General features: G+C 39.4%; 1 protein-coding gene and 1 long non-coding RNA gene across 9 annotated transcripts in view; one reads left to right on the top strand and one right to left on the bottom strand.

Annotated features, from left to right (window-relative positions):
• The window catches only part of LOC310845810, a 35,129-nt gene extending 34,549 nt beyond the window's left edge, over positions 1-580 (bottom strand). The window contains exon 1 of one of the 2 annotated variants that reach the window (XR_014564952.1): positions 460-580. This is a non-coding gene — a long non-coding RNA (uncharacterized lncRNA). Of the gene's footprint in view, positions 1-162; positions 282-459 lie in introns of those variants that run through there. The other variant, XR_014564953.1, reaches the window with a different exon arrangement.
• RBM20 (RNA binding motif protein 20) overlaps positions 1-11,275 on the top strand; it is a 113,287-nt gene that overhangs the window by 4,707 nt on the left and 97,305 nt on the right. For 3 of the 7 annotated variants that reach the window (XM_083741198.1, XM_083741197.1, XM_083741196.1), the window contains exon 1: positions 1,141-1,328. The exons of 2 other annotated variants lie outside the window; for them this stretch is intronic. In XM_083741198.1, the coding sequence (XP_083597324.1) occupies positions 1,153-1,328 (176 nt within the window). In that variant the 5' untranslated portion in view covers positions 1,141-1,152. Of the gene's footprint in view, positions 1-1,106; positions 1,329-7,774; positions 7,888-11,275 lie in introns of those variants that run through there. 2 more of the 7 variants (XM_083741192.1, XM_083741202.1) reach the window with 2 other exon arrangements.

Raw genomic sequence — 11,275 nt, 5'->3', positions numbered from 1 at the left:
TTGTTCACACTAAGTTTGTGAGGAGCTCATATGCTGCTTATTGAACACTCAATGGAGATGTCAAGCAATTGTTTCCCCTTTCCTTGGGGTAAATAACCATGGGATGGGAAAGGGGAGCAGATTTGTTGTGCAAGAACAGCACAGAAACTTTATTTGTGCAACCTGAATTTGTTGGTATTTGATTGAATTCCACCCTAAAACAAGGACAATACGAGGAAAGGGGAAAATACACTGGAAAGAGTAGGGGAAGGAATGGCTTGAGGCAAGGCCCTCAAGCTCCCAGGGAACTGATCGGAATGAGCAATCAGCAAAAAGGTCGTCTGGAAACATAACGGGGCGAAAAGTCTCCTCAACCACTTTGGCTGCAATGTGGGTTTTTAGGGTTCCTGTGAAGGGCTGAAACACACGCTGTCTTGAGGAGGCGAAACAACGCTGCTTGAGGCGCGAGGAAAAGGCCACCTTATTCCCACAGGCGAATAGAAGCGCGCAGGCGGCTACGCGAGCGAACCTCTCGCAAAGGACAGGAGGGCGACGCGAGTGGGCCAGGCGCCACGTGCGCGCGAGAGAGGCTGCGCGCGCCAAAAAAACCCTCTGGCGGGTGCAGGCGCGAGGCGCGGAATGGCGCCAAAACGTCCTGAGGGGAGAAGGAAAACAACACGCCGCTGCGCCCCCCGAAGGCCGCGCAGGGGGGGACCGAGACGCTGTTGGCGGACCCGGGGGATTTCTCGGTCCGCGCGTCCCAGGAGGAAATGATGGAAGCCTCCCCTGTCCGTTATGGGAGACTTCTTACGACTATCCTAGGTCCTGGGCGCCCCGTCGCCTCACTGCAGCGCCCCTTCCCCGTCAGCAAAATCCCCGCCATGGCCAGAAGCCTCCGTCCTGGCGTAGGAGGGGGCCCCTCCTCCCTCCATTGGCTCCGCTGCACCAGGCATCGCCATAAATGCCTCTCCGCAGCCTCCCGCTGCCCCCTCAGCGCAGACACCTTCCAGAAGGGCGAGCGGCCGCGAGGGGCACTTGCCGCCACCGCCGCCGCCGCCTGCGTCGAGTTCCTGCTGCACACGCTGCCCGGCCAGGGTCGGGTGTCTGGCGCTCTCCCCGCGGCTTCCCAGGGAGGCTCGGGTGGTGCTGGCTGACCCGCCGCCAGCTGCCTGAATGGTCCCCGCGGCTGCCATGAACCAGGCCCCGGACCCCAATGGCCCCGAGCAGCCTGAGAGCAGAGATGCCCGCGCCTCGGCTCCTCTCCAAGCCGGAGCCGGAGGCGGCGGCGGCGGCCCCTCCAGGGGGATGCAGCCGCCGCCGCCGCCGAACCTGCCCCAACTCATCCAGAAGTAAGAGCCGCGCCGGGACGTTGCTTGGGGCAAGGAGGGCGGAGGGCGGCGGGGGGGGGGGGAGAGAGAGACGGCGAAGAGGGGGGTCTCCGGGCTTCCCTTTCGGCTCGGTGGCGCTTTCTCTCCTCCCTCTTCAGCGCAGGGCCAGCGAGGTTTGTTTGCATATAGGCTTCCCTCAGGGATTGTTTAATAACTTCAGCGGTCTTTCCCCCTCCTTTCCCTGGAGTATCTCCGCGTGGGGCACATACAAAAAAAGGGACCCCCATTTTATTCTCCAGGGATTTTTTTAAAAAAATCTTTCTGACCTTCCGCAGCAGCCGTGAGATTTTCTTTGATATATAAAATCCTATGGATGTGGCTCAATTTTATTTCTCCGCTTTGGTCGCCCGCTGCATTTTATTTTAGGGAGAAAGTCTCGCTCATCCTATGTTTACAAGCATGAGGGTGTTTCTTCTACACTCTTCTTGTTCACATATTAATGTTGCAGCTTTCGCGTTTCTTGCCCACTTTTTAAATGCTCCTCTTGTTAAGGCCTCGATGGGAATTAGATGTGCGGGAATGGAAATCCAGGACAAGTTGCTGCTGTATGTAAAGAGCAGCAACCCCAGTGGGTGAAATGGGCTTGCTTTTTACAATCGTACTGGTCGTAAAAACACTGATAAGAAAGTTTGCATAATTACAGCAGACTGATCTATTTCAATTTCCACATATATCCATTGAGGAAAGGAGGAAAATTGGTATGTTAATCTGCCCATGGGCTCTATGTATTTTCTTCTTAATTAAATGAAACGCCTGAAGATTAGCTGAAATTGAAATAACACTGTGTAACAGATGCCATTGGCCTGAAGGAAAATGGTTATATGTATTGGATTCCACCCCACCCCCCAAAAAAATCTGGCTAGAACATTAGTATAAAATAAATCCTGGCTAAATTTTAAACAAATCGGAAAGTGGTTACAATAGCAGAAGTTGCTATAAGAGTCATCATTTGCCTTGATGACTAAAAAAGATATGGTGGAGCAATAATTTTGCATGTGGTAAAAAGTCAGCTTTTAATATCATTGCCTAGAGGTCCCAGAGAAAGTAGTTCTTTCTGTTGATTCATCGAATTTGCTGTATAAAGAAGAAAGGCTGTGGTGGTTTGTGGAGTAATCCTAGCTTTCTTAATATTTGCGCACTTGTAAAGCCGCCTCCCATTGAGAAAGATGATCTGGGCCTTCAAAATATTGTATGGTGCTGTAGACCTTACTTATACATTATTTTGGGGGGTTCCACAATCACAAAATTTGATGGAAGCATATTTCAATATTATTTTCTGATTGTTCTTCTATCCATGCAATCCTTTGCATATTTTCTCAGAATTAACTATTTTCTCACTGAACCGCTGAGTTCAGTGGGGCTTATTTCTTCATGTTTTTGATTACAGCCTAAGCACGACAACTTTATGAGAAATTATAGTGGTCTAAAACAATATATTTTTCAGAAACATTTTTGTTGGTTAATGCTGAAATACACAACCTGCTATCATTATGTGTCTTAAAAAATGGAGCTAAAGAAGATAGTTCTAGCCATTCTTTATCATGGCAGCATGGCGTAAAATTGCAAATGTCAAACTTCCATCTATGGCAGTGGAACTTGATCGCGGTATTTGTAACTGCGTTGCATAATTTAATCTCTTCTTGCATGTTGACATAATTAATATGCTTCAATATTAACTGTAGTAAACAGAAAATGATTAGATACATGTTGCTATTGGGTTCATTTTCTGAAATAGTTGGAAAATAATATAGAAAGTGATTGGCATAAGAATTTTGAAAAGTGTTTTGCGAACTGAACATGCTATTAAATTAAGTTAAATTAAAACAGCTATTAGAGGAACAACTCAAAGAGTAGGCCTTCAAATTATTTTGACTGTTAGTTATTTTCTATTACTTTTACACATGTAGAAAAGTTCCGAAAATGGCTTTGCTTGTAGGTACTTAATTGTCATCACATACATTTTGTTTTGCTCTATTTATTTTCATATTGCTGAAGCAGAATTGAACTGTTTTTACAAGATTCACCAGTATTCTAATATTCCTACTCATAAAATGGTTAAAAATTGATATTATTGTAAAAATATGTAAAATGACAGGTAAAATGTTTATTATTTTATAGTAAAACAAATGAAATAGCAGTCTTAACTCTTTATAGGAAAGAACTTGATTAAACTCTGAGCAATTCAGTCCAATATACTGATAAGGAAGTATTCTGCGCTTTTGGACAGAAATATTTTTCACAGGTGTAATTATAAGCATTATACATTGAAAGTTATATATTCATTTATACACAACCATTGACTAAATCTCATAATTAGAAGGTTTATTTAAGACCTTTACATTTAATTTTATAGAAAGAGTACAATTTCAGATGGAATATAGTAATTTTTGCTGTGGGGTGTGGTTTTTAATCTGGAAAAATACGGTTTTGTGTAGTGGGGAAATTGCAAGGAAGAGAAGGAGTAAGAATGCAGCATCCTGTATCCTAAATTAATATGGAAGTTTAAATCTTCTAACAAATCAAATTATTACATATTAAAAGTAATTTAAAACATGATGAGAAATACTGAGTGCTGTGTTCGTGGGAGACGCTTCAAATCTCCGCTCAGATATTGAATTTGTGTAGCTCTCTGGGTGGCCTTGGCCAAGGCAGCATCTTTCTGCGGACTTTGTGTTAACTCTTTATCCCCCATGTCCTGCAGTTGTAGATTTGTATTCCAGTGTTTCAAATATAATATCAGTTTTGGTTAGGCACCTGCGATATACTGATTACATTATTTCACCTGTTCTTTGTTTGAGTGGTAATGCATAAATGCCACCTGATTTAGGATTTTTAAACTGGGACATCTGACTTCCTAGGGGGTGGAGGATTAGTGAAGAGCCTAGGTCTCAGATGGGGAAAGCAGCCGCTCCTTAAGAATGTGGAATCTGGATGAAATTACCAGTATATAGGCATGTTTAGGCAATGGTATTACAGACATGAAAAGGATTTGGCTGTATTCTGGCTGGGTGAGCGGAGTTCTGAAGAGAGGACAGAAGGTTGTGGCAGCGCGATGTTTCAGAGCTTGCAATCGAAACCAATAGATCTTGGATATCTATGGTGCATTTACAGTGGTGGTACACGGTTGGAAAAAAATTATTGAACTAACACTGATGGGAAACAAACAGCATCAGAAGGGACTGAATGAAACAAATTTTAGAGGCAGCAATCCACTTCAAGTTTAATCAGACTTAAATTGAAATCCTCTATGTGCCTACCAGAAGTAAGCCATATAGAGCACAGTGGGAATTGCACCCAAGTAAATGTGTATAGGATTCCAGACTTAAAAGTATGATTGAGGAATGTGCGTGCACATCCTTCATGATATCCACAGTAGAGGTTAGTTCTGGGAGAATTTTGTTCTCAGACCAGTGGGAGTAAGAAAGGAAGACTGCAGCAAGAGATTGGATTGTCCCTTATAATCCTGCCATCAACATGATTTAAGCATATCTGGCTTTTTCCCAATTTCTAGCCACTATAAGTTGAAAAAAAATGACAAAGCTGTGTGAATAAATCCTTCAAGGGAATGTCAGGATTTAGTCTGGGCCTTTTCATGGATTGCAGATTTTAAGATGAGTTCTATACTCCCTGCCCCTTGTACACAGTGTGACGTGTGAGAAGACCTGTATAGAGTTTACTGTAATATATGAACAATGATTATATAAGTTCTATACTCCCATTTCTTCCAAATGAGCATGCTTAGGACCACATGCTATTAGTGTTTTTGTTTTACATATGTTGATACAGTATTAAGATTTCCTATCAACAATTCCCTAAAAACAAACATTTTGGGGAAAAGTAAGTACTGCAAGAGTTGTGGGGAAAGCTCACTTAATGAAATACCAAGAATAGATGTGGCCTTTCGCACCTTATGTCCCAAAACAGATTTGGTTTCCAGTTAAGAAAAGAAACTCTTGAAATAATCTAATTTAGTTGCTCTTTTTGACATAGTATTTAAGACAAAGTAGTGTAAGATTTGCTTATTGAGTTTCAGTTTAGTTATTTAAAACTGATTTATTTTGTTTTCTGTTGACTGGTGTGAGGCATCAAGATGTAGGATTAGTCTTTTTAACAAAAAAAGCTTTTGATACAGTTTGCTTATAATTATATTTCTAGTGGTTTGACTTTCCAAATGAGTTTCGTATTTTCATTTCTTTGTGGGTATTTTATATGTATTTGAAAGTTTCATATAAATAACAAATAAGTTTCTCATTTTGGGATTTTGATTTCCACTGCCTTAGGCCGCCCCTCAGTGCAGATGAAGGACACGTCAGATAAACTCCCCCCCTCCCCCGTCTTGCCACTTTTGTAAAAATAAACAGGAAGTAAATTGATGTTCACACATATTAAGAAACAGCAAAAAGAACTAATCAGAAGCTTACTAAGCTACATTTTTCTTTATGGTAAGTTCCACATCGAATTACTTTTACCACATGTTGTGTCTAAATATGTTAGTTTTGTCTTAAACATATCACATAACACATTGTATACCTAATGAACTACTTCTTTGACAGTGATTAATAAGATAGTCAACCAGAATTAAGAGTTCTTAAAACCCGGTGGTAAGCATGGTAATCCAAACTGAAAGATGTTGGCGTTTAAGAGAAATAGAAGATTCAGGGGGAAATGAAGGTCCACCATAATTTTATGGTTCTTTCATAATTTATTTCACCTGTTGCTGTTTGGTGTACATGAGGAAATGGACCATGTGTATATCAGCTGCTGTATGATGCACAAAATGGAATATAGAAACAGACTAGTTGCTGTTCAATATCTCATAAGTATACAAACTTCTTTCAGTTTCCCTGTGGGATACGACATGTAAAATTTGGAAAGACTTTCATTGTGAGATTTATGCAGCATGGGAAAAAGCTTTTGAAGCCTTTTAGAGAAAGTTCTGAGGTAGAAGAAGTGTAATACTAAGTGGAAATGCTTTTCTTTCAAAGATTGCAGAAACCCCTTATGAACAGAGATTTCCCTTCTTATCTGTGTTTCATTGTTAGTTCCAGTCATTAGCCAATTTGGAATGGTCCTGTGTAGAACATGGTGCTTTTGTAGACTGTAAAGGGGAAAGGATCATTGATTTCCACAGAACATGGATTGGAATTGCAACAATGCCTGTAAATTCCATGATGTGTATTATTCTCAATAGAATAATGAGAATTATCTAAATTAAGCAAACACATGACAGTGAATTCCTGTTAACTGCAACAAAATTACCCAGAGTTTTTAGAAACTGGGAATTTAATATTGCTGTTCCCATGAGCGGAGACACTAGGAAATGTTTATTTTATTAAATCAGTCTACTCTCTAAAAAAATTGAGTTCATTCAAATGCTGAGGTTCATTCAAATGCTAAGGTTAGAACATGTTAAGAAAAATTACAGGACAGAAAACAGAGGAAGATGGAAAGGAATTGCTGAAACAGTTAATTGAAGTGGAATACAAAAAGGGAGGTGTGAGGAGGTCTTTGAAACAAGTGAATGAAAGATAAGATATTGAAACTATTGGATGTGTTTTAAATTGTTTTTGTTTTGTTTTGTTAATTCAATGTTTTAGTGTTAGTGTCATGTTGTGTTTTTGTTTTTGTATTGCATTGTTTTGTTTAATTCTTTTGCTTTCTTTTGTAGTCTTTAAACTGTTAATAAATATCATTAAAAAAACAAACAAATGCTGAAACTGCCTATGAAATTAACACATGATCAATTTTCTAAATACTTCTTAAGAAGTTTCTCTCTAAAGAGGACCAAATCACAGAAAAATATTTCAGTTAATATATTTTTTCTTTAAATTCATAAAAATTATACATTAGGAATTTTAAGGGAGCAAATGCTCTACAATTGTACATAATAGAGACTAATTCTGGAATTCTTCACAGTCATCATTTTAAATTGTAGTTTTTAAAAATGTTTGTGACAGCATTTTATTCTGACTAACTGTTTGCAGCTAAACATTGTGATTTCAGTTATGAATTTTTCCTTTTATTACTTTTATTATTCCCTTTATGGGCTTTGTGGCAAGTTCTGATTTATAAAGATGTGATCAATCTGTTGTCCTATGCCTCTTTAAGTTTATTAACTGTTAATTACAAGCTGTTGTTTTAAATCCTTAATAAGATCTAGCAAAGCTCCACTTGCATTGTAGAAATGTTAATGCCTTCATTGTTTTGGCAACTCATTCATAATTACTGTCATAGCTATTTCATGTCTGTTGATGGAATCCAATGGACAACGGTTGTGCTTACATGATGACAGGGTGCGTATGTGTTCTAGGGAGCCTCAGGCTCACATGCTCACATCCCCCTTCCATGCAACCAAGAGGAGGAGCTTGCATATCTAATTATCAGAGTGGTTTGGCAGTAGCTGTTGTGTCTGGAGTTCTAAGGTGAAGCAGCTGAAAACATCTGAAACAGTTCTGGGATAGGAAGTTTTCCTAATAGTCTCTTTCTAATATATGTTCTGAGACAATGCTGTTTTCATGAGGTACTTTTTTAAATATGAGTGCTCTTTTTCCATAGTTCCTCTTTGTGTGTTCTCAGTGTGCATGATGTGAGGTCAGCGTCTGCGAGATATATCTGTGTGCCCCTGAAATGCGGTCTCCTTGTCTAGGGTTTATATACTGCTCTTTATGCACTATGATGGGCTGAATTCTGTACTCTGTTGTGATGATGTGGGCAACGCAGGATGAGGGAAGGAATTTTTTATTTTATTTTTGGCTCTCTGTTGTTTCAGCAGGTAAGTTTTTGCTTACATTAGATGTATGGTCAGTGTAGCATTATACTAACATTGTAGGTGGGATGAGGATCTGAGTGGCATATGTCCACTCTTTAGCCTGTCAAACCCTTTTCTCTAGCCAGTTTTGGGCTTTCTATTAGTGGATTCACATCAGGTAATGTGGAGTTGCATGGTGTATCTAAGGAGCTGTGCTATCGGATCTACACTAGCTGCACCGTATATGAAAATATACCATATTCTAAAGCTCCCCTGCTGATGTATTTTATTATAGGATTATAAACTTGGATTTATTATTATTTTATTTTGGCTGTTTTGAGATGGAAAGCATTGCTTACTTACAGGATAACTAGTTTTTTTCTTCCCATCAGGTATTCATTAAATTTGAAAAGGTTTTGCCGAGAGATTTAACATAATTCTCATGAAGTTGCAATGCCTGTACTCCCCATGGTTTCCAGGGGGGACCACAGGTAGTGAAACTTCTGTTTCTCAAGGTATTTTAATTTATTCACAATTGTAATTCAATCTGAACAGTTTTTTTCTTGGCTAAGTGATTTTATATGTCCATCCTACATTCTAATTATGATCGAGCCCTTTGAGCACTGTTGCCTATGAAACCAAAATGAACAACAGGGAGATATTAGTAGACTTGGAAAAACACAAAGGTTTGCAGAAGTATACAAATAAGGAAAAAAGAACTCTGAGAGGATAACTTGATAAAACAGTCCAATGAAGACCAAGTGTGCTCAGTGCCATTGGAATTGTTTTGAGGAAAACAGTCGTATGGTAGATGGAGAACAGTGGAGTGGCCGGGAAAAGAGGATGGAGGAAGAGCCACATAGAATCATAGAATTGTAGAAAGGTTGGACAAAACTGGATAGCTTATTTCCAAGTTCACAGTGATAAGCTATACAGGGGTACCTCTGGTTACGTACTTAATTCGTTCCAGAGGTCCATACTTAACCTGAATCTGTTGTTAACCTGGAGCACCATTTTAGCTCATGGGGCCTCCTGCTGCTGCCACACTGCCGTCGCACGATTTCTGTTCTCACCCTGAAGCAAAGTTCTTAACCCAAGGTATTATTTCTGGGTTAGCGGAGTCTGTAACCTGAAGCGTATGTAACCTGAAATGTATGTAATCCAAGGTACCACTGTATTTAAATGTATGTAAGGAGCACAAGTGAGAGCTGTCTGTAGAAATCAAGAGCTACCCATTGAGAAATCCAATATTTTAATGCAGGTTGGATTTAGGCACCAGTGTGCCCACCCCAGCCTAACCCCCTCTCCACAAAAGAACCAACCTAATCCTAATTAGGCTCAGGCATGCTCAGTAATCATCGAATGCTAGGTGATGGGGGGGGCAGTAAGCTGCAGGGGAGGGTGAATGCAGTGGAATAGCTGGAACTCTGAACAAAAGCACACCATGTTGAACATTTTGTGTGTGTACCCACACCCACACACCAGTTCTCTAAGTGCCACTGCCTATGCAACTAAGACTGCATCATTCACTCTCAAGAGAAGAGGTGTCAGCATACTCCGTGTAAATTGCAGCTTTTAATACAGTGGATTATTAAACAGCTTGGGAGTTGCTTTTCTGTGATTCTGTTCATACCTGTCTGTGACTGTTCTGTGTATGTTTGTCAGTGTCAAGTAAAACTGCTTTGAGGTTTTTTCTTACAATTCAGTGGTATATAAATTTTATGAAATAAATGACTGAAGTAGCCACAATTATTTCAGAGGCATTTACTCTCATATGACATGTTAAAGAGTTTAGGATTTTTCCTGCTTTTGGGGACTTTGTGTATATATCATGGGCAAAACTTTTTCCACACTATCCCTTATTAGATATATTTTCTGTAACTCACTGCTTTCTCTCACCTGGTCAAAAATAAATAAAAATAATACGGTGGATGGTACTCATTCATTATGATTACAATGCCAAAGGGTATTTAAAGATAAAAAATAAGTAATTAATATTCATCAGAGTGTAAAAAAAGTAAAGGAGATCGCTTTATAATCTCCATGTGTACTTGATAACAAATTTAGCATTTTATCATTTCATTTTTTAATAAAAGGTCATGCCCAAATGCATCCCCTGTAAAGAAAATTATGTGCTGACAACTTAAACCATCTATAAACTGTTTCTGTTATTCAAAAAAGATTGGTTGTCTTTTTATAGCTATTTCATGCTAATGGTTATAATGTTTCATGCAAGTTCAGAAACAGTATACTTTTGGTCAAATAAAATGAGGCCTGTTGATAAAATAATCCACATGTCAAAAGAGTGCTGGAGATTTGGGTTTCGTTTCTTTTATACAAGAATAAAAATTGTATTGGTTAACAAGTATAATTTGCTACTCTTATCTCTATTTATCTTCTTTAAATGCTCCCTATTAGCACTTCTTAACATTCATGAGTATCCATATTCGCCAAGCCACCTATTTGTACTCTACTCTTTCGCCACCTGGGCACTTGGCACATTCTTTGCCGGTCACCACCCTCCTCCCACTTATGCATCATGCTCTTCCTTCACTTTACAGCTTTATTCAAGGTCACTACACATACAGGAGCTTTCCTTCCTATCTTCTGTGAGAAGTCTGACTCTGATTGTGAGTTGTGAAGGCATGTAAATGAGCTATCCAGAAATAATTTGTAGCTTTATCCTCTTAATTATTGGACTTCTTTTTTAAAAAAAAAGAAAAAAAAATTTTCCTATGTGAAGAGAATTCTTAAATACTTTTAAAAAACAAAGTAAAATTAGCTATACATTCTAGGCAGCTCATCTCTTTGTGATTGGCTGGAGTGCAACTGAGTATACTGAACTCCCATCACTGTGATAACAGATCAAATGAAAAAGCTGGTGCTACAAAATGAAATCAGAAGCTAGGACAAACTTTGGGCCAAGTTTGAAAAATTGGGTAGGGAAAAATATTTAGTCTGAGATGCTTGAGAGGCCTCTTTGGAAACCCTATACCACAATTTTGATGCTAGTATAGAGAATGCTCTGCCATGCTCAGTCAAATATTTCACATCCTAAAAATGTGGGACAAACAGCAAGCCCCTTTAAAAGGATATTAAGATGTAGGGAGTTTTAAGACAATGCTTTCAAATACTCTGAGAGAGTGAAAGGAGTGGAGAG

The sequence above is a fragment of the Podarcis gaigeae genome (genome assembly GCF_964106915.1).
Source record: "Podarcis gaigeae genome assembly, chromosome: 5".
NCBI lineage: Eukaryota > Metazoa > Chordata > Lepidosauria > Squamata > Lacertidae > Podarcis > Podarcis gaigeae.
Note: the sequence above shows the minus strand (reverse complement) of the source record. Positions and strands in the feature narration are given on the sequence as shown.